The 23,257-nt window shown below is 43.2% G+C and overlaps 1 protein-coding gene and 2 non-coding genes across 10 annotated transcripts; all 3 read left to right on the forward strand.

Moving 5' to 3' along the window:
* Positions 1 to 1,717: 1,717 nt before the first annotated feature.
* On the forward strand, positions 1,718 to 23,125 carry eif4g1a (eukaryotic translation initiation factor 4 gamma, 1a). 8 transcript variants are annotated; one of them, XM_035169217.2, is made up of 32 exons: positions 1,718 to 1,815; positions 4,081 to 4,207; positions 4,303 to 4,389; positions 4,633 to 4,665; positions 5,438 to 5,458; positions 5,736 to 5,918; positions 7,067 to 7,166; positions 9,566 to 9,720; positions 9,950 to 10,042; positions 11,543 to 11,618; positions 11,729 to 12,727; positions 12,819 to 12,904; positions 13,025 to 13,226; positions 13,969 to 14,102; positions 14,371 to 14,490; positions 14,597 to 14,989; positions 15,223 to 15,369; positions 15,486 to 15,722; positions 15,910 to 16,014; positions 16,817 to 17,134; positions 17,409 to 17,526; positions 17,611 to 17,707; positions 17,787 to 18,190; positions 18,329 to 18,450; positions 18,582 to 18,754; positions 18,876 to 19,001; positions 19,483 to 19,564; positions 19,691 to 19,789; positions 20,309 to 20,452; positions 20,592 to 20,673; positions 20,796 to 20,936; positions 21,702 to 23,125. In XM_035169217.2, the coding sequence occupies exons 2-32, from the start codon at positions 4,133 to 4,135 to the stop codon at positions 21,884 to 21,886; spliced, it is 5,337 nt and encodes a 1,778-aa protein (XP_035025108.2). In that variant the 5' UTR covers positions 1,718 to 1,815; positions 4,081 to 4,132; the 3' UTR covers positions 21,887 to 23,125. The 8 variants fall into 8 exon arrangements, with proteins under 8 accessions (XP_035025108.2, XP_035025107.2, XP_035025109.2 ...); XM_035169216.2 differs by having other exon boundaries at positions 1,728 to 2,178; XM_035169218.2 differs by having other exon boundaries at positions 1,728 to 2,178; positions 9,566 to 9,717.
* LOC118118439 lies at positions 15,034 to 15,117 on the forward strand. Its single transcript, XR_004697921.1, has one exon. It is a non-coding gene; the product is annotated as a small nucleolar RNA SNORD66 (small nucleolar RNA).
* On the forward strand, positions 15,749 to 15,823 carry LOC118118438. The gene has a single exon (XR_004697920.1). It is a non-coding gene; the product is annotated as a small nucleolar RNA SNORD66 (small nucleolar RNA).
* Positions 23,126 to 23,257: the final 132 nt, after the last annotated feature.

Raw genomic sequence — 23,257 nt, forward strand, 5'->3', positions numbered from 1 at the left:
TCTGGAAGGTTCTCCTCTCTTCACAGTGCAACGCTGGAGCTCTGTCAGAGTGACCATCGGGTTCTTGGTCACCTCCCTGACTAAGGCCCTTCTTTCCCGATCGCTCAGTTTGGCCGGGCGGCCAGCTCTAAGAAGAGTCCTGGTTGGTTCCAAACTTCTTCCATTGACGGATGATGGAGGCCACTGTGCTCATTGGGACCTTCAATGCTGCAGACATTTTTTTGTACCCTTCCCCAGATCTGTGCCTCGATACAATCCTGTCTCGGAGGTCTACAGACAATTCCTTGGACTTCATGGCTCGGTTTGTGCTCTGACATGCACTGTCAACTGTGGGACCTCATATAGACCGGTGTGTGCCTTTCCAAATCATGTCCAATCTATTGAATTTACCACAGGTGGACTCCAATCAAGTTGTAGAAACATCTCAAGAATGATCAGTGGATACAGGATGCATCTGAGCTAAATTATCAGGGGACAACCATTGTCCCTCGGCAGCAGAAAATGCTGGAGCAGCTATACATGACATTTTTTTGTCTGGTGTTACTTGGTATCAGATCACCACAGAGGACCTACCACTAAACTGGCAGTTTTTGCCCAGTTGTCACAGAAACAGATCATATGATAATTTTTACTTTTTACTTTCGTTTTACGCTCTAAAATTAAAGTAAGTAAAGCCCCTTCCAAAACAGGATCATACCTCCAGAGAAGTTTATTACTTTATCCACTGGGCACAATGAAAAACATCAATCCTCATTAAACTACAACAACAACAAAAGTAAACAAACTTTAGCCATTAAAACAATAATTAATACAAATGAGGAAATTATTAAGCGGATGTGATAAATCAAATTCAGACATTTAAGTATATAGTTTCCTGACATGGGCACTTTGGGCTTTTTATACACATTTGCTGGAGACAAAAGGTATATTTGTGTCTGTGTGTTTTATTATACATTTTGCTTATGTACAAGGTGCTGTATAAATTAAAACTGAAGGATTGAAAACAAAACAGGAAACAATTAAATGCAGTGATACATGATTGAAAATAAATTGATAAATAAATACAAATAAAAACTTGAAAGGTGAATTCAGTCAAGGCAACAATTATCTGACGTACATCAAATTTCAGACTTTGTTGACTTGATTTGAAGGTGATTATTCTGGGAAAATATTGATTGGAATGGCAGTACTGCATCCTGCAATGTGTCCATGCAGAACTTGGTACTGCTCTTTTAATATGCTGTACCTTGTTCTTGTGTGCTCTCCTTCTGTTCGGTCTGTTTTTTGTTTAATCATTTTAAACCCTTTGCTTTCCAGTGTTTAGTTTAGTGGTACTTATTTTACTGCAAGATCACCTCCAGCACTGTGGAATGATTATGTACTCACACTCACTTACTCTTGTTTCTCAAATATGAATTACTTATATTATAAAATGTAATGGGGAAATGTTATTTAATTGAATGACACATCTTATTACCAGTTTTAAAGTGCATTACTACATGTTGTATTCTTTATAGCGCACAACAGAGGATACAACCACATCGTTGTGCAAAAAATGTGTGCAAAAACAATATCGAACAATAAAAAATAAAGCTACTCTCCACGTTAAAGGAGGAATTAGGAACATCGGGGATCAGATTTGTGTGAGGCCTGTGTGGATGAAGTGACAGAAGCTCCTGTGTCACATGACTAAGGAAACCGCATTACATTTTAATTTCCCCGGAAGTTACCCATGCGACTTGGAGGCGCACCGGCTCCACAAACGAGAAACACCGCACCATGGCCTCGCTCTGAGCCGCTACACACGACAGTGGTGTACGTAACGAACCGGCAATCCGTCACCATCGACGCCCTGATCATGGACCCACGGTCCAGAGGCTTTTTTCGGGGCCATCGGAGTTGTCAGTAGTACTCCCAAAGTACTATATTGTTTGATTTTGTGCACTGGCACTTTTGCACGCCCGGGGATTTAAACCGAAGTGACAGCAGCAGCAGCGCTCACCCCGGCTGCCGGTTAGCTAACTAGCACGCTAAGTCAGTAGCCAAGAAAAGGGCACCACTTTGCTGTTGGAGTAAAGGACACGGAAACTACAACACAACTACTTTCAGTAACAGAAGGCTGAGCAGAGGCAGATCCCCCGACTTCAAATCGTACACCACATTCACTACTGATTCCCGGTAAGAGTGAAAACTAGCAGCGCCGGAGCCTGGCTTCATTTCGTCAAAGGCACACAGGCTAGTACGTGTTAGCCGGTGTTAGCAGGCCCCGGCGGCTGTCAGACAGTCAGTCGGCACACGGGGAGGGCTGGCCGGCTAATGGTGGCTAGAATACGAGGAGAGTTCAAACCGATGTGAGCTGAATGTCGAAGCGTCGATCCGGTTTGTGTTTTATCTTTTGAGACGGGCGCTTTGTCAAAGTTAAGCTAACGTTAGCCGAAGTGACAGCCGGGGTTACTCGCTCTCGTGGCTAATGGTCACTGTTGTCACCTCCGGCTTCGTGAGGTAGCGATAGTTAGCTCCAACGCTAGCACATTCATGGTGTAAAAGCGATTTCCACCGTGTTTCATACACATGGCGACAATTTGATACAAGCACCGATCACGTTCTGGTTTCCTTTCTCGTGGGATGTTGGCTCCAGTTCTGTGTCAGGTTGGTGGGTCCGTGTCCGTGGAGGTTGTTGGGCCTGTAATTAAATACACCTCGGAGGACAGGGCTGGGCTAAACCGCTAACGTTGAGCAACAATAGCCTAAGTGTAACATAATCGCTGTCAAGTGTTGTTTTGCCCAAAGTGGCTTTTTGTTGTAGTCTGTTTTGTTTTTATGTCCGTAGACACACCGTCAATTTGGTGTAATAAACGTGTCTGGGCTCTTTGTACGTAAAGGTTAAATGTGAACTCAGCGCTGAGCCACGTAGCGTAGCTAAGCGAAATGTCTGGGGTAGTGGGACACGTAACGTTAGCCGGCTGCTAGCTAACGATTTAACTTGCTCTGGTCGGGACTCTCCCCTCGCTAGCGGGCCGGTAAAACGCCTTTTCGTGCTATAACTTGGCTAAAACCCAGAAGAAATCTCCCCCCGTGTACCTGTCGTATTTAATGTCGGCTCTTCAGGCTGTTAGCCATCACTACCCTTCAGAACCATATGGTATCTTTGTACATCGATGCCCCTGTCTAAAAGAGGCATGGCACTAGCTAGCAGCTAACGATAGTACCCTGTGTCAGCAGGTGGATGGAGCATGACACGTCTGCCAATAGTATTCATACGCGTATTCCAGCATGTGTCTATTATCCCAGGGCATGTGTAATAACAATCGATCCAGATGAGACAGCTGTTTGCAGGTTTTTGAAAAAAGAATATGCACCAAGTGTTATTTGAATGGATGATTTGCACATGTAGCTAGCACAACCAGGGGGCAGTAGCCACTGTTAACACAGTAAATGAACTTTGACCTTAGGTATCCATTTTCTCAAACTCACCCCAAATCGGAGTAGTCCAAGGGGTGTGTTAGCTGTCACTTGAGCTTGGAGTACATATCCACATCACTATAAGTCACCTCCCACCCTGTATCATTGCTTTTCCCTCTCTGGCCAAGTCATGATCATTTAGGAATGTGTTTGTAATGCTCCATCTGTTCAGTGGCTGAGTCTGCAACGGCTGCTAAGGGCTGTACGTCAAATCCCCCTTTTTCATAGTGATTTAATAGCCCCCATGACAATTTTTCTGCAAAAAAAAAAAGGCCGTTTTTGGTCTGTCGCAGTCTAATCTGAGCGAGTAATCCACAACAGATTTGAACACTGAACTGCCCAAAAGACGAGATTGCAACAGTTGCCGTTATCGTAGGCGAAACCCTCAGAACCACACCCTCGCTTCTTGGTTAGATGTCACCACACTAATGGTTCATGTCTTCACACTGTGCTGTCTGACCTGTATGGCTCCAGTTCTGTGTCAAAGAGATGTGTAACACCTCTGTCTGTGAAAACATAATTAAAATCAATTTTGAACTGAAGGCACTTAAATCGTTTTTTGTAACTTTTCTGATGCTCACCTCATCCTTTTTTATTTCTTGCTCTTCTCTCCATCAGAAAGGCTGGCAACACAACGCCACCCTAATGCAGAACCATAAAAGAGCGTGAAATGAACAAACCACCACAGCCTATAACGGGACCCACCTCTGTCCCAAACCCTTCCCCTTCCCCTGGATTGACACAGGTGAGAGCCACTGACCTCATAGAATTCAAGTTTGTTTTCTGGTCTGGGAGATTAATTTGATAACATCTATTTATCCTCTATTCTCTCCTCTCAAGGCTGCCTACGGTCCAGGACAGCCCCCTTCTCTTGTTTTTGCCACCCCTCCACCTCCACAAATGAACTCTGCACCCCAGACAAGACAGGTATTGTTAACAGCATGTTTTCTTTATTTTTCCCTAGGTTTTAGCATTCATAGTCATTGTGGTATGTTCTTCCTTGAATGAGAAACCTCCCTCTCCTGCTCTTTCACGATGATCTCTGACACGGCTTGTCCTGCTTTAAGGCTTTGGCTAAACCTGTGTATGTGTGCTTGTTACAGTCTATTTGCCATCTTTCACCTTGACTGTCAATCTTGACTTCTTTCCTCTCTTCTGCTGTCCTCCCAGTTTGCTGCAGGGCCCCGTACTTTACACCAACAGGTACTAACATCCCTCTCTTTTCCCTACATTACCTCCGTCTCCCTTTTGTAATGCTTGCTTTCAGTTCCACATGTAGGAGAATTAGATGAGAATGCTGTAGTGTTTGACATAACTTAATTTTTTCCGAGGTCCAGTAACACTTCCATACCGCTTTCTAGAAATGCATATTTGTCTGTAGAACCCGTCATGATGTTTCAAAAGTAGAGTTCGTCAAGGCCTAAGTTATATTTATTAATTCTGCATCTGCACATTACTGTATATTTTTCAATCCCTATGTAATTGTCAATACAATGTTCCAAACCTGCCATGACAATGAAAAAATAACTTGCCATACAGTGTAGTGTCATCTTTTCACGGTTATGTTCAAATCAAAACAAGAATTCTCCTCTTAGCAGCTTTTTGCTTTCCAACATGCGTTGACACTGATACCTGCCTTGGGGTCAGTTTAACAGTATAGAGTGAATTCTATTTCAGTACCTGCAGCATTCGAACATCAATTTTGGCTTGTGCCTGCGGCCCTTAAAAGAAATCTCTCACAACTTCAAACCACAAGACTTGAGGGGATCCTATTTATATGCAGACCTGTACAGAGTTGCATGCCCGGCTATGATTGTTTGAGCTTACTGTTCATAACTGTGAGATGCACTGCTGCATTTCATCCTCTTACCCCCTACACCCTTTAACCTCAACCTTCCACATTGCCTGTTGTTCTCATTTTCACCTTATTCTCACTCCCTCTCTTGCTCTCTGCTTATGTGTTGCGCGGCTGAAGGGTGGATACAGAGCATTACAGGTAACAGCTTTTCTCTTCGTTCCCCCCCTTTAACTTGGGCAGTGTAGCAGGGAGACCTGACATCCAGTGCAATGTAGGCGCAGTGTAACCCATGAACTGAACTTGCTGTACACATTGGCAGTTGGTGTGTGCATTGCCTCCAGCCTGGTGCTGCTATATTTCTAAAACCTGGATTAGGATTACTATAGCAAAGACACTAAAAGCACAGGCCGAGCAACACGTTTGCTTGTGCTAAGATACATTCTTCATCCTACCTTCCTTTCCTTCTTTTCTCCAGACATACTATCCAAACCGGCCAGCCATGGCCACCAGTGCTCCAAGAGTACAGACAAGTAGTGGCCCCAGACCTGTTGGACCTACCCATGTCTACCCGCCCAGCTCCCAGATGATGATGATTTCCCAGCAGCAGCTGTCTTTCGCTGGATCCCCTCAGGGCTACTTCATCCCCCCTCCTGGACAGGTTGGTTCACTTTAGTAATCATCAGTCGTTATAAATGCATATTACTTCCCTGTCCAACAACCTGCTCCCATAATGCTATCTATATCCTCCTTATAGGCCCAAAAATAACCTTTTTAGATTACATTTAAAAAATGAAGGTCAAGGAATCAGACATGGACTTATCAACAACTGCAGTCTTGCATTATGGGCTGTAGTCTTAATGCTTGAGTTTTTCAGGCCTACATTTATTAAGAATCCCTGTTTTAACAACTGTATTTGCTGATGACTCACGTCATGAGTTTTGTTGCCATAAAGGACTTCAGTTCTTTACCCAGTGAAACAAATCAGCTTTCCAGCAGCTCAGAATTTCTGGTGGCAAAGCATGTCGTGATGGGAAGCTTAAAAAAATGCCTGAAATATGCTCAGTGTCTGAGCTTGTGACTAAAAAGACATTGTGACAAAGCACATTTGTGCAGTCTACACAAATACAAAAGATGCATTTCTTCGAAAAACAGGTGTTTGCACAAGGAGGGTCATCTTGTATTTGTGTCGGTATGGTAGGTTACTGTAGGAGATGGTGTGTTTTCCCCTTTCCTTCAGTGTTTCATAGCCTGTTTTACATGTAGGAGATGTGCTAAGTTACAAAGGCCAACATCTGCGGCAAACAGTCATCTCTCACAGAAAACACCTCTGAAGTGCCTTGCATTCCTGGCTTTTTCCCCCCTTAAAGCATCTACGTTACCAAGTAACATGCTCGCCCTCAGGCTAGATTGGCTCAAATTGAGTTGGCAGAACAGACACCATTGTAACATGATCAGGAAGCCTCTATGTAGGGGGCGAGACATGTCCAACAAATGCTCGAAGTGGTTGACCAGTCACAACAGAGCGGGACGGCTGACCAGTCACAGCAGACTGGGCTTTTTGGGAGGTGGGCCAAGAGCTAAGAGGGAGCACCTCAGAGAGTGGGTGAAAGAGTTGATGCAGCAATATACAGTATCAGACAAATACCATTTTTTGAACATTACCTTTCAAACATCACAGGGTGGACAACAATACACGCAGACATCCCCCACAATCAAAATTACAAATGTGTAATTTGCCAAAATAGGGGCACTTTAATTCTTCCCTCCTTTTGTGTTTGTTTCTGACTCTTTATTTTACATCTACAGTACCGGGCCCCATACATGCCTCCAACTCAGCAGTATCCTGTGACCAGCGGTACAGCTGGCTTCTATCCGGGAACCAGCCCGGCTGAATACACCACTTATGGTAAGGGGTTTTTGCCCAAAACCAACAACCAAGCACAACCATGAACATGAAAAACAAATTGGTTGTCTTTTCGAAATAGTTCAAACGTCTCGTAAGCATCAGAAAACGGAAATGTAATTGAGAATGAGAAGCATCTGCTTTCGGCCCATATTTGTTTGCATACCTGTCTCTGCCCACAATGTTTTGTTGGGTGTGTCATGGTTTTGCCTGGCTGGTTGGTGTGTTTTAATGTCTTTTCGGGGTCAAAACCCTGCTGTATATGGTGATCTGCCAGTTGCATGTGGTCTGGCTTAGTTCTGCTTCGGTCTCTGTTCTTTCTATCTGCAGTCTCACCTGACACTGCCTCATAGGTTCCATGAAATGACTTTTACTGTTGCTTCTGATACTTTTCTCTTCTTGTGCTGAATATACAGTCCACTTCAAACTGAATGTGGAATTTAATATTGACAGGGAGTTAATTTGAGTTTAAAGGATGTAAAAAGCATGATTGTAACCACTGCATTTTTGTAAGATTGTTTCCCCAAACAACTCTGACCTGTGTTACTGCTGCAAATGCTTTTTTAAGGATGAATGTTCTGCAGTTTTTTTTAACTGAAAGATAAAATAAAAACCTGAGTCACTGAACTTCTAACTCTCCAGAAAGTACAATTTTGATTTAATGGTATGCAAAAAAACAGATCTTTTTGTGGCCTAAACGAATAGGATGTAGCCAGGAACATGAGGAAAGAGTACAGCAAAGTCATCGTTATTTCATGGGACCTCTTTAACACCCTGCTTCCTCTGGATCCTCTCATTAACTCATTCTGCATCTGTCTCCTCCTGCCCTCTCTCCTTACCTCCCTCTCTCTTCCTCTCCTTTGCTGCGTTGGTTCAGAGCCCTCTCTTGCTGCGAGGGAGAGGCGGGGTGGTGGGGGGAGAGGGGGCGGGCGAGAGAACGGCCGTCTCTCTCTCCACGGTGCTCCTCTCACCTCCCAGCGCTACCCCGGTGAGTAGTGTGTGTGCTTGTGTGTTGGTCAGCAGGCTTCTGTGGCACTTCCTGTCTCTAGTAGTGATATTAATGTGCATTTTCTTGTGAGTGAAAGGCAGTTAGAGTAGGCCACATACACACATTTTTTGTAATAAAAATGGTAAGCACAAGGAAAAATATTGTCTATAAATATTTTTAATCAAACAAACATTTTTTTATATTTTTATTAGTGAAGCGTCAAATTAAACTTGAATGTGATTAGGAGAGTGTATACCTTCAGCAAAACACCCCATCTTGCAATGTTCAATAAATTAGAAAATAAATCCTGGATCCACCCCCTGAACTGGATACTTACCAAAATGTAATGGGTTCTAGCCTGGCCCATACAGCATCCTTCCAAGTTACATTGTAATTCATCTGGTAGTTGTCTTTGTAAATTTTTAACCCATAATGCGCAGTTGAACCTGAGAAATTCGTTATGTATAAAATAGGAATAATTATTATTGGCTAAAAAAATGTATGTTGTTAAATCAAATTTAGTCTCGTTATTACACATGACCAGACATCTTTTCACTGGCATACCACAAAAACTAGCCTCTCTGGCCTGCGCTGTTACCAGCTCCTCTGACATTGAAAAGTCTGACAGAAAGAAAATGTAAAACACAATTTACTGTCCCCTGATCAATGAAATCTGTGTACTTCCATTTTCTGCTGTTTACGAGCAGCCTGCCTACACAGAGCTGAGGCTGAACTTGAAGCCAGAGAGTACCGGCACTGACCGGCAGATCTCTTGTTAGCTGGGTAGTCGACACACGTTTCCTAGTCCAAATTCCACTGATGCAATTTCATGTGTTGTAGATTGTTATTGAGTAATGTATTTTGTATAATGACAATGCATTTTTTGTATTTATAATCATAACATTGTCAGTGATGTCGACTGTAAATGTACAGCTTCTATTTGAACTACACAGTCTGGAAGTTGTGTCAGTCACGCAGGCTTCCGTCCTCTGAAGGGGTGATCAACAACTAAAACATAGTTTCAATGTTTCTTACATTTGTTAGCATCTTAATCCAAACACCTCAAAGGCTCTAGGTGAAGACCGTAATGTGTGTGTTCTGACAGGATTCTCCACTCTGTAGGTGCAAAATGTGGGTTGTTATTGTGTGTACGGGTGTTAACGTCTAAATATTATTAAGACCTCCAGCCGTAGAGACACATTAAACAACAAGCAAAAGTGTCTGTATAGTTGCACCTTGAAGTCCTTTTTACAACAATTGCACACATAATTTAACAAAAAACTAAAAGAAAGATAAACAAAGAATTGTTTTTCATAACCACGGGAGCAAAGAATCATGGGACTCTTGGATCGTTTGAAAGTGCACTTGAGTTTATGTTACAGTTATGCTTTTTTGTTTCATTCTAACCTTCCAGCAGGAGCATATTATCCGGCTCAGCCACAGTACTCTCCATCTGTCCAGCCCACACCGGTCATGATCAACCCCACCCAGCAACAGCAACAAGCCCCGCCTCCTCAGCAACCACCGGCACAGGCACAAGGCCCACTAAAGAGGGAACGCAAACCGGTAGTGTGTTACAACAAAGGGGCACCACATCTCTTGTCTGAGTTCAAAAAAAAATTTGAATAGCGAGTGTCTGTATTGTCTGTTCCGTGTGGAACTTTCCCTTTTACTTCCAAATAACAGCAGTAATTATTATGATGGCTGGCAGCTATAGATGAGTGCTGGCAGGATCATTATAAACTGGTTGTAATTTATTGTTAGATACTTGACCAATATTTGCCATTTCTTCTGATAGATAAGAATACGAGACCCCAACCAGGGCGGGCGTGATATCACAGAGGAGATAATGTCAGGTGGAAGGTCCACCACCACACCGACTCCCCCACAGGTAAGAACTATCATTCTCAACCATTCTCTATTGAATCTGTTCTTAAGTAAATAGGGTTATGTATGTGTCATACATTTATATCACAGATTATATGTTAAGTATTTCCTATTTTGAAAATGCAAACTGCTGTTAGCCATTCTGTACTGATTTATGACATTGTATGTTAGGAAAATTAAGTGAATGAAAAGAAAACTGTAAAAGCTTTTGAATGTTTGATCAAATGAAACTTGAGTTTAAGGACATTTGGAGATTACAACTTTGGCAAATGCTTATTTTTTTCTTATCTGACGATAATAATTTTTTCTAAATTTGAAGAACAATGTTTTAAAGACAAAAATATTTAATAATTTAGTTTAGGAGATAATTCCTTATTTGTATTTTGTAAAAAAATGGATATTTGAGTTGGTTCGTATGAACAAAGCCCAGATTGAAGGGGAAAACAAAGGAATTAGTTACACGTAAGCAAGCAGTTCATTTTCACAATGGTGGTTGCATGTTTTCACTTCACTATGAGGCCATGCCAAAATCAACACAGCGCAACTCTAGCATGGGATTCACTGAACATACAATAGAAAGGAAGTCTACACACTTATGTGCTGTTCAGAGCTGTGGTTGTATTTTTGGGCTCGATGGCATTAACTTGCAACTCTCGTGAGTTAGCTAGTTTGGAGTGTGGTCATGTCCTTGTGGTGTGGTGCAGCAGAAACCTGAGTGCATTGCTGGATAGGGTGAAAAAAGAGCCCCCGGGATCATCTCTAGAGGCTGTACCCCACCACCGCAACTCCCATCTCTTGAGAGATGACACATGCACATTCACTACATGACCTGCTCCCACAGACAAGAGCAGATAATACAGTAAATGTGACTTAAGATTTGTAGTTTCATATTTTCATGATGTATATTTGTGTATAAAGATAATAATAAACTTAATTTATGTAGAACTTTTCATAGAATAAAATGCAGCTCAACTTGCTTTACACAAAACGGAACAGAATTTAACATCTTTAAAAATGGTAAAATATGTTAAAACTATCACTCAGATCCACACTCATCGCAGTAGATGACAGTCCATAAAAATGCTTAATAATAAAATCTTGATTAAAAGCTCTGAAAATGTTAACAGGTTAAAGAGTTGAGCTAGTAGCAACAGTCCAGTAGGCCACATTCTGCTGAACAGCCCAATAGAAATTAGCTTTAACCATTAAGATCTTGATGTCGGATGACAAACATGTCAAAACATTAAGATAAAAACAAACAGGATCCAAACATGTATTGCCGGTTTTGTCATTAAAAAGTGGATGAAATGGCAGGTGATGATTTGGTTTTGTATCGATGTAAACTCTATGCTTATATGCAGTTAACTGTGAACATGAAACTCAAACTCAATTGGGATATATCAGGTAAAATATGAAAAATGGAGGTCAATAATGGGACACTTCAATAAAATATTAAGTCACCTCAAAAAGTGAAAGTGGTTTTTTTTGTGTTTTGCGATTGTAGGCCTCCATAGCAGATTTAAGTCCTCCACAGACCAATGGTGAAGTTGTACAGCCTGTCGCTACAGTGACGAGACAAGGTGAGTACATTTTCTCATTTTGGGTGGAATAAAAATACAAGCTTCCCTTCTCAAATTCCGCATTTTCCTTTGACTGACCAGAGTCTTATTCCATATGTCCCATTGCCCAGATGATAACATGGAGCCTGCTGTTAGCGCTGAAACCCCTCCACCTCCTGCCACAGCAGATACAGAGCCTGTGCTGGAGGCCAAACAGGAAATGGACAGCCAGATGTCGGTGTGTGCTGAACCAGATGCACAATCTGTAGCCCCCACAGCTGCTACTGAGGATCCATCCCCATTGATAAAGGACGAGCAGTCTCCCTCTTCCCTCCCTCCTGTAGTAGCATCTACTACAACTACTACTCCTGCTGAGGCAGTAAATAAAGACGTTACTAAAGTCAGTGACACAGTAGATGCTCCTGTCAGCCCTTCGGCATCAATAGCAGCACAAGAGGCACCTGTCAAACTAGAGGAACCACAGGCTGCCCCAGCTCCACCTGAGAAGGCACCAGAAAAGGAAGAAAAGATAACAACAGAGGAAGTGAAGAAAGTTGAAAAAGAGGAGCAGGTGGCTAGTTCCAAGTTGGAGCCTGTAGTTGAAGATGCAGCGATAGTTACCCCTGTTAAAGTGGCAAAAGAAGAAGCCGTGACAAAAGCGTCAACTGAAATGTCTCAGCCTCCACCCTCTGTACAGGAACATGCTGCTCCACAGACCCAGAGCGCTGCCCTCATCTCTGCACCTGAATCTGAACCCAAACCTGAACCCACACCTGAACCCAAACCTGAACCTGAACCTACTCCGGCTGAAACAGCAGAGCCTCTCCTCTCCAACGGTCTTCCTCAGAACGTTGAGGAACTGTCTGAGGATGTTGCGCTTTCAGACACTACATCCCTTGACAAGCCCGATGCCTCTCAATCTCAGGAATCCACACCTGTAGCTAAAATGGCAGCACCAACCCAGGAGGAGGAGGAGGAGGAGAAGAAGGTGGAAGAGAAGAAGGTGGAAGAGGAGGAGAAGGTGGAAGAGGAGGAGAAGGTGGAGGAGAAGGTGGAAGAGGAGAAGGAGAAAATTGAGGATGTCCCTCCTGCCCCTATCAGCTGCCCTACAGAGGAATCTACTATGCAAGGTAAGGTGGAGTTGACTTTCACTTGCGTCTATGAATTAGATCATGGTTATAATTCTGATTTTAATGTCAACACTTTGTCCTTTCTTTGAAGCTGCTACGTCTCTGCCAAAGAAGAGGAGGAACATGAAGGAGCTCAACAAAAAGCCCATGGGAGACCTCCTGGATGCATTCACAGATGTGTGTACCAATCCTTATGGCGTTAAAGTCACTGTCACACATTTCTGCTGTATCCATAAAGTACAAAGCTATTAAGTTTTTAAGTATGACATTCTGCCTTTTCTGTTATGTTTGCTGCAGGAGCAGGAGCCCAAGCCTGTTTCTGAACCTTTGCCCACTCCGGCCGACCCTGTCCCTGTTGCTCCAGCTGAACCTCCTGCTGAACCTCCTGCTGAGGTCGTAGATGAGACTTGGGAAGAGAAAGAGGACAAACAGAATGCAGTACCTGACAGGCCCAAAGCCACGCCGGAGACAACTGAGCAGAAATACCAGTACAAAGAAGGTGAGTTATGAACAAGAGTCTGAGGGAATTACATTTTCTGTATAGTTAAACAAAACAGCTACAGTACATTTGTCATTGTGATCATGACCTTGAGGTTTGCATGCACCCTAAATTCGTTATTGTATTTGCAAATAAAAATTGCAAGGTTACACATTGGCTGTGTTTCGGTCTTCAAGTTTCAAAAAGAAGTAGAATGGCATTCAGTAGAGCACATACCTCAGCCAAGGCCCAACAGTCCCCTTACACGCTGGACCACATTTCACAAACTCCTAGATGTCATTCCCCAAATATGCTAAGCTTTTTCATCAAGATCCACAAATTATTCCCTGGGTAATTGTGAAAATGTCCAAAATGCTGTATCTCACAATGTTAAAAAAGGGAATAAAAAGTTCCTACAACCACAGGTTTGTGGAAATGTTTGTGTAATCTTGCTGACAAACAAATGGACAGGAGCAAGGACAATCTCCTTGGCAGAGGTAACCGTATAGGTCTTAACAGAATTGGTTAAAAATACAATAATCACTGGCATTGTGGAGCACCAGTGGCGAGATATGGAGAGACTGGCTCACTGTGTACCGGGTTCATGCTTCTTCAAATGTCTCCGTTAAGGCTCAAGACAAATTCTTCCTCCTGTCCATAGTGCTACAGAGCTGTACCTAACTCCCAAGTTAAATAAATTGTATGAAATCAAGAATATGTTTTCCACATCACTGTTAATCCTCTGCATTTACACATCCCTCAGAACAATGGAAGCCGATAAACCCAGAAGAGAAGAAGCAGTATGACAGGGATTTCCTCCTGGGATTCCAGTTCAGCAGCGCCAGTATGAACAAACCTGAGGGTCTGCCCACCATCAGTGATGTGGTCCTGGACAAGGTAGCTGACGTTTTGCCTAATTCTGCTTTGAACTGCGTGGGAAAAATGTAGCATCCATTATGCTGAATGCTTTAAATGCTTGAGATGGATTAAACTGATTTGCAGAGGGCATATTCTCCTTAAAATTAATTCATGACCTTTGCATAATTTGTTTAAAAATATATATCATGCTAAATATAGAAGAAAACAGGGAAGCTCAGGATACATTTGTCCAGACAGTGTTTTGTATTTGTTTGTGACCACATTTGTTTCCCTGCTGTATCTCCAGGTGAACAAGACTCCTCTGCGACCTGCTGACCCAGCTCGACTAATTAACGTTGGTCCTGATTTTACTCCCTCATATTTGGGGAATCTTGGGAGCAGATCAGTGGGAGGACCACGAGGCCCAGTGAGTCAATTTGTTCTTTCTTGTCCCCATTTTTTGTACTTTATTTGTTAAATAAGGTTTATTTTTACTCAAGTTTCATAATATCTATCCCTTTGCCTCCTTTCAGCCTCCTGGGCCACGTCGCTCCCAGCAGGGTCAGCGTAAAGAACCTAGGAAAATCAACATCAGCAGCATGTCCTTCAATGATGACGTGCAACTCAACAAGGCTGAGAAGGCCTGGAAGCCATCAGTGAAGAAGTCCACTCGAAGCCGCTGTGCCGAGGAAACCGAAGAAGATGACACTGAACAGGGCAAGACTCGGGAGCTGTTCAAGCGTCTGCGCAGTATCCTCAACAAGTTGACTCCTCAGAAGTTTCAGGAGCTGATGAAGCAGGTGACGGATCTGGCGATAGACACGGAGGAGAGGCTGAAGGGAGCCATTGACCTCATCTTTGAGAAGGCCATCTCAGAGCCCAACTTCTCTGTGGCCTACGCCAATATGTGCCGCTGCCTTATGGGAGTAAGTCATTTGATAGTGTCTGAATCTTGTGCTTGTGTCACTCGCTCCAATGATGACTTCTGTTTTGTGCCAAGTGTCTGGGCCACTGAATGTTCATGATGGTATTGAGCATACCCAAATCACTGTACATTTACGTTTTTATGGTTTTGCTCATGGCATGTGATTAGTAGCAAAATTGAAAAATGTAAATCCATCAAAAGATACTTACTGTACCTCATGTTTTCCTCCCCCAGTTGAAAGTCCCCACTTCGGACAAGCCAGGAGTTTTTGCCAACTTCCGTAAACTGCTGCTTAACCGCTGTCAGAAAGAGTTTGAGAAGGACCAGGATGATGATGAGATCTTTGAGAAGAAGCAGAAAGAGTTGGAAGCTTCCAAAGATGTAAGATGCGATGCGTCATGGTCACTGTCCCAGCTAACAGACATTTATGTAGACTAAACTGATCATTTTTTACACCCCAACACTGAACGCAAACACCTGCTTGTGTGTTCCCTCAGGATGAAGAGCGTGAGCGCTTGAGAGTGGCGCTGAATGATGCCAGAGACCAGGCCCGCCGGCGCTCACTGGGAAACATTAAGTTCATAGGCGAGCTCTTCAAGCTGAAGATGCTGACTGAGGCCATCATGCACGACTGTGTAGTGAAACTACTAAAGAATCACGACCAAGAGTCTCTGGAGTGTCTCTGCAGGCTGTTCTCCACTATTGGAAAAGATCTGGACTTTGAAAAGGCCAAGGTTAGTAAAGCATGAACTCATTCTGTTTCCAGTGATGACTTTTATTTTTGTGCCACGTGTCTGGGCCACTGATTTAGTGATGGGATTGAGGAACTGAGGTGACGGATGAAAATAATAAGTCTTGTTTTCCTATATATGGTTCTAGTTGACAGTCATGTCTTAAAATCCACTTCTGTGTCCCTGTCAGCCTCGTATGGATCAGTATTTTACCCAGATGGACAAGATCATCAAAGAGAAAAAGACTTCATCCAGAATCCGCTTCATGCTGCAAGATGTCGTGGACCTCAGAAAGGTGAATGTGATTTCATCAACTGTATATTGAAATAAAGAGCCTGTATCGAGCAGTACAGATGGTGAGAAATGCTCAGAAGTGTTCCTGATTGAGCAGAACTGTGTTTCACTGTGTGTGAAGTAATCATCAGGGATTTTGAGTCACAAAGAAATGTTTCATGTTGATATTAACCCATTTAGACCTGATGCAACATTTCCGTTTATACATCTTTAAGACTGGGTGATACTTTTGCATGCTTCTCCCTTTTAGAGTCGATATCTCATCCATGATATCATAGTTTTTAAGACCTGTGAATGAACTACTCGCAGAAAAAGCTAAATGCATCAGGGGAAATGCAGTTTGTTGGCGCTCTTAGCGTTTGTCTGTGTGTCAGACGATGGCTGAGGATCTAAGAGAGGGGAGACATGTTAAAGCAAATTACAGCTGATTTTCATTGATGAAAACAACGTTGAAAGATTAGATTTCTACTAACCTGCTGATCAAGGCTCAGTCGGTAGGAAACATGTTTGAGGAGGAAATGGGGATTTCAGGGAGATTGCCAGAGTTTCAGGGAAATGGCAATGATTTAAAAGGAAAGCCTTATGATAACTTTTTTCAAGTCTATCTGCTTCAAAGGCTGAGAAACTGAACTTTTTGTAAACGTTAGTAATTGTGTTAGCTCTCCAGAAAACCCTCCGGTTTAAGGTGGTGGTTTTCAAACAATGCTTAGTTTTAGCAGTGCCTTTTTATTCTGTGCCTTAAGTCTTAATGTGTTAAACATTTCAATACTGCTTGATAACCATCGTCCATCTCTGATCCACAGTGCAACTGGGTGCCTCGCAGAGGAGAACAGGGTCCTAAAACAATTGACCAAATTCACAAGGAGGCAGAGATGGAGGAGCACAGGGAGCACATCAAAGTGCAGCAGCTCATATCCAAGGGAGGTGGCGGTGGAGGTGGTGGAGGAGGAGGTGGAGGAGGTGGAGGTGGTGGAGGCAGGATGGGAGGGGGCATGGGGGGCCGAGGGTCTCACACACCAGGAGGTGGCCGGAATAACCAGCCTCAGGATGAGGGATGGAACACGGTGCCCATCTCCAAGAACAGACCTATCGACACCACCCGCCTTAGCAAGATCACCAAGGTATAAGACATTTTTATTCCTGTCTGTAAAGTTCTTGAGCTTTTCATTCGATTACCTACATGGTTTTGATGCTTTTCAGCACGACCACATAAGGTGAAGTCTTGATTGAAGTTTTGGTTGCACTGTAAGAAATCGACCTGTCTACTTCTCTTTTTCTGTTAACTCAAGGGTCAATGAGAATAAAATTGGCTCATGTTTACCCTGATGATTTGGGACACTTGTGTGAATGTTTATGTAAAGGGAATGTAAATGTTGTAATGCTTTTTCTCTGTAGCCCGGTTCTCTGGACTTCAACAATCAACTGTTGGCTCCAGGAGGCAAAAGCATTGCAGGCAGCTGGGGCAAAGGCAGCAGTGGAGGAACTGGAGCTAAACCAGCCAGTGGAGAGCAAGGTAAAACATGTTCCTCATAAAGATTGTATGGTTTACGATGCTTTAGCTGCTCAAGGGTTAATCTCTCCTTTTTGCTTCTTTTAGATTCTGGTCGTCCAGCTACCAGCACCAACCGATTTTCTGCCCTGCAGTCTGGTTCTTCGTTGTCTACATCCGACTCCGATCGCAGAGTTCCTCAGAGGTAATGTGAAGCTGTAAAATCTATCCCTCTTCTTTACTGTTTCACTGCATAGCTCACTGTTTTACTTACAACCCTTAAGGTCAAGCTCCAGTCGTGAGCGCGGTGGAGACAGGGGCGACCAGAAGGATCGCTTTGACCGATTTGATCGCAATGAGGGACGGGAAGGTCGTGACGACAGGAGCAGCAGTAACCAAATCACAAAGAGAAGCTTCAGCAGAGAGTCGCAGGACCGCGGAGGGAGGGCTGGAGACAGCCGGACCCCGACTGATCCCGTGCGTCGCGTCGCCAGCATGACTGATGACAGGGACAGAGGAAGTCGGGACAGGGGAAGCAGAGACCAAGGAAGCAGAGACCGAGGAAGTGGGGACAGGGGAAGCAGAGACCAAGGAAGCAGAGACCGAGGAAGTCGGGACAGGGGAAGCGGAGACCAAGGAAGCAGAGACCGAGGAAGTCGGGACAGGGTTCCAAGCAAAGATCTCACAGGTATAAAGCCCAGACAGGCAAAGTTAAGATTTACAATGGATATAATAGAATTTAATTGTAGTTGTGCATACTGATGAAATGACCATGAAAGAAGTCGCACGACTGAGCTTTAACTTGGACTGTTACTTTTGCCGGCAGCTAAGCGTGAGAGCGCCCCCACTCCTCCTCCTTCTCTCCCTAAACCTACTTTGACTGAGGAGGAGCTGGAGAAGAAGGCCAATGCCATCGTTGAAGAATACCTCCACATTAATGACTTGAAGGTACAACCATGACACAATATACACTAGCATCCGACACTGAATTCCATTGAAATACGTGCATGTTAAGCAGAAAATGCTTTAAAGATCCACTCTGACGGCCTGTGTCTCTCCTCCTCCTCCGCGCTCTGTAGGAGGCGCTGCAGTGTGTGGCAGAGCTCAACAGTGCCTCGCTGCTGTACGTGTTTGTGCGGAACGGCGTGGAGTCAACGCTGGAGCGCAGCACAATCGCTAGAGAGCGCATGGGCCACTTGCTGCACCAACTTATAAAGGCAGGGACATTGCCCACACCGCAGTGCTACAAAGGGTGAGCGCCGAACAGGAAAAACCTCACAGTGGCTGACATTTTTTTTTTCTTTTTTAACTGCAAGTGCATTGTTGTAGTGTTGAAAGCGACACTAAGTGCTTTTTGGTTTTTGGGGTTGCAGGCTAGAAGAGATCCTGGAGGCAGCCGAAGACATGGCCATAGATATACCTCACATATGGCTCTACCTGGCTGAACTCATTACCCCCCTGCTCCATGAGGGAGGCATCCCTATGGGACAGCTCTTCAGGTGAGCTCCACGTTGATTGATGACATTTCTAACGTATGACTGACGCAAAAATGCAAACAAAATTAAATACAAAGGTCTTAAGCTGAAAAGAAGAGGGCGGAGAAGATGTCAACCTGGAAAGACAACGTGATTCAAGGGCTTTTGGTGATGAGAGCCATCGCTGGTGTCGATATTCTGTAAACAAAATCTGAATGTTAAATATTCCTGTCTTACTAAAGGACATATATATTAGACCTTATAATTTCTTTGTACTGCTGTAAGGGAATAACGCTTGGATGTCACTGAAGCACCTACTCTCTGTGATATGTTTATTCAAACATAGAAACAGATCAGTTTCCAGCAGTTACCTTAGAAAGGAATAAACTTGTAACGTAATACAATTTTTCGTTTTGTCACTCGTAACTGTGTGAATGGTAGTAAATAAAACGACAGAACATTAGTTTAAAGTAAGTGAAAAGTTTGTTTTTATTTGTGTCTTCAGGGAGATCTCAAAGCCTCTCCTCCCTCTGGGGAAGGCCGCTGTGCTGCTGGTTCAGATCCTTAAGCTGCTCTGCGACGGAATGGTAAGTCCTACATATCTCAAAGATCAAATCCTGGAAACTTCCACATCCACACTGACATGCTGTTCCTCTAACCATTCACATAAAAATTCCTCATTCTTTTGATTTAATGTCTCTATTCCTCATTAGACCCCTAAGAAGGTCGGGGCCATGTGGACAGAGGACGGGCTGAGCTGGAGTGACTTCTTGCCCAAGGACGAGGACGTCAACAAGTTTGTCACTGAACAGGTTTGTAAGAGTGTGTGGGACTAAAGAGAATAATATGAATGACTGGAAACCACTACACATGCTGAGTTAAAGGTTTGAGGATGAAGCTTTTTTTGATGGGTATAGATAACTTAGTTTTATTTATATATAAAAAATATAAAATGTACACCGTTTTATTCATTAGTTTACTGATGGGTCAGTAGGATCTGAATATGTCAGGCCCTCTGCTGGGCCACATGGTGAACTACTTCAAATGGCCTGTAATGCTTAAAGACAATAGTCTTTGAATTTAAACTGATCAGGAACCTTTTGAGTATTTTTTTTTTTTTTTACATTTTAAAAAGTTTACAGCTTTATTCCCTATACCTGTAACTTTATGGTTGAAATAAATAACAAAATACACGGAAGGGATTTTTATTTATTCATGGTTCTGTTCTGTTTTGGTTTGTTATTGTGTTGGATTTTTATTGATAAAAACCCCACTGACGAGTCAATCACTTGATCAATCTTTAAGCTTACTTTTTTGTTTTTGCATTTCAGAAGGTGGATTTCACCACAGGAGAAATGACGGAGTCAGTGGAAGAGGATGAAAAGAAAACCCTGAGTGGAGAAGAGCTCAGTAAACAGCTGGACAGACTCCTCGAGGAAAAGGCCGACGACCAGCGCGTCGGAGACTGGGTAGAGGTGTGTGACAGGGATTGTGATGTCATGTTTTTCTCAGAAGGTTTGTTGGTGTTTTTGATTGCGAGGCCCCTGGTGACCAGAGTTACATATTCTATGTTAAGGTTCCCCCTGTTAAGCTGTTTTTTGTTTGGTTTTTCAGGCCAACTTGGACGAGGCGCAGGCGACTTCCAACCAGTTCGTACGAGCATTGATGACCGCAGTGTGCCAGTCCGCCATCATATGTGAGTATGACTGACAACAATACGTAGCGGCTGCAGCGCGAATTCTCCTGCCGCCGAACCGACTTGACGCAACACAAATCACAATATCGGGATTGATTTTTGTTTGTTCCTCCTTGATTCAGGTGACAACCCGTACAGGGTGGATCCAAGTCAGATCAAGCTGAGAGCCAGTCTTCTGCAGAAATACCTGTGTGACGAGCAGAAAGAGCTGCAGGCCCTTTGCGCCCTCCAGGCTCTGATGGTGCACATGGAGCAGCCTGCGAGTGAGTGTCCAGCTCTTACTCTGTGTTCAAGCACACAAAATAATCAATACCTATTAAAATGTGTTTGTTTGGGGGTTTTTTTGTTAACAGAGAGAATCATTCTGTCTACTACACAATGCACTGAGTTTACTTTCTGTCAGGGGAGAGAAATATTTTGGACTTCTGTGTATTGAAGTTCTCTGGCGGGTGTCCGGCTGTAGCTAGCTGCAGATTAGTCTGCATGTCAAGCTGCCTACTTGATATTACAAAGATAGTTACACACGTGCACAAAAGTGTGTGGACACTCGTGCATTTTACAATTCAACATTCTTTTCTTCCTAAAAGTTAAGAGGCAGCAGCAGCAAGTAAATGCGCAAATTACAATGATTCAACATCTGCAGAAAGCCTGAGACAGAATATTGTCGCCGCTGTTTTGAGTGATAGTTCAGTGTGTGAGTGGCTGAGAGAATGAGAAGCTGCTTTCAGACGTGCACCAAACTTCTCCAGCAAGATGCTTTTTTTTTTTTTGATTTCCGCAGCTTCATGTGGGTGTAGTATCAGAACGAATTTCATGCAACCGCTCTGGTTCCTAATACTTTGGGCTTATTCTTATCTGACCAGTGATTTCGTTAATTGTCTCTCTCTCTGGAAAAGTACAAACATCTGATATCTGCATTAGTGAAAATGACTTTGCTCTGACAGGAAGACACTCAGTGGGATGAGTCTGTTTAGAAACAGTGAAAGGACCCAGTGATCAGTACTGACCTGTGTGTTGTTTGTCTGCAGACCTGCTGCGGATGTTCTTCGACGCCTTGTACGATGAGGACGTCATTAAAGAAGAGGCCTTCTATAAGTGGGAATCGAGCAAAGACCCTGCGGAGCAGACAGGCAAAGGTGTGGCCTTGAAATCTGTCACCGCCTTCTTCACCTGGCTCCGCGAGGCAGAGGAGGAGGAGTCTGACAAGGAATAAAAGAGTGAACTGAATGCTGCCACGCCCCCCTTTGGCTAGGTGGTGGCTCTGCAGGCGGCTCTGAAGAGTTGTGGACAATATTGCCAGAGAGGCAGACTCAAATCAATCCTCAGTGAGGATAAATCTTTATTATTATTTTTTTCCTTTCATGGAGGGTGGACTTGGAAAACAATCATTTCTCTCTACCCTCCCCCTCTTGCTTCCTCATTATGTCCTCACCTGCTTGTCACAGCAAGTGTCCTAATCAAATAAACTTGAAAACTGATTCATCAGGATTGGTTGTTAACAAGGTGTGAACTATCCCACATCACTACGAACCTCTTTAGGCACAATAATACAAACAGACAGGCTGCTTTTCTATGGTTCTAGATAATACTGACGCCTAACATCCTATCTGATCTGCGAGAGTAAACAGCAGGGCATGTGTAGTGGGTTTCCCTGATACATGGGTATCATCTTGCCATAATGTGTGTTCAATCCAAACACAGCTCTTCTATCTCTTTGTCCCTTACTGGAGTGTGCAGCATGACTGAAGTGTGTTTCTATTAATTATACAGAAGACGAAATGTACATTGAACTAATCTTGATTTGATGGATGGAGTTTTTAAAGCGAAGGTTGTCTATTTTCTCTTCCTGCTTCCTAGAACTTATAAGAGGACAGAATGATGGAGGACTGATGTTGACCTTTGACCTTTGACTACTAGGGGGTGGTCTTAATGCTTCCTCTAAGCCATCCTCACCCATCCCCAGTAGTGAACCACACTGACTGACTCCTCATCTTTACCTCTTCTGTACTTAAACCTGAGCTGTCGTAAAGGACCCTTAATGACCCCAATCACCGTTAAAACTTGAACTCGACAGAAAATTGACTTGATGAAATATAAAGTTAAAAGAAAAAAAAAAAAAAATACCCACAGAAACGATCCGAAAGCCTTTTCTACTCTAAGTGGAAATACATTTCAGGAGCGTTCTGTAAATATATAATAATACAACTTTTTTTTTTTCCCAGTTTTATTTTTCAGAAACAATAAATTGCTGATATAATTGCAGTGTATCTCTTTTCCAACAGCAGTTGTCCAGATGCAGAGGTGCTTTAGATAATCCATTGATTATTAGTTTTATTGGAATTTTGTAAATATTTTTTTGCTTTCTTTATTTAAGAAATTATGCTTCTTTTGCATCTGAAACTGGAAAGATGAGGTAACGGAACATTGCAAATAAAGGACTTATTAAGTTGCAGAGCAGAGTTTTGTACAAGTCTGTTTGAAACATGTTATGTGTCCCAGTTATTTACCTTTTTGTTGCAGAAATACGCAAAAACTAGGAAGGATGTGACACGGGCTGAGAATTAACCCGTCACATTTAAATAGA

Source organism: Hippoglossus stenolepis, chromosome 11 (genome assembly GCF_022539355.2).
Source record: "Hippoglossus stenolepis isolate QCI-W04-F060 chromosome 11, HSTE1.2, whole genome shotgun sequence".
Classification (NCBI taxonomy): domain Eukaryota; kingdom Metazoa; phylum Chordata; class Actinopteri; order Pleuronectiformes; family Pleuronectidae; genus Hippoglossus; species Hippoglossus stenolepis.

Coding starts and splice junctions, on each gene's coding strand:
- eif4g1a (XM_035169217.2), top strand. CDS start 4,133: ATGAACAAACCACCACAGCCTATAACGGGACCCACCTCTGTCCCAAAC. Junction 18,191..18,328: donor TCCAAGCAAAGATCTCACAG/GTATAAAGCCCA, acceptor TTTTGCCGGCAG/CTAAGCGTGAGAGCGCCCCC. Junction 20,453..20,591: donor GCGTCGGAGACTGGGTAGAG/GTGTGTGACAGG, acceptor TTGGTTTTTCAG/GCCAACTTGGACGAGGCGCA.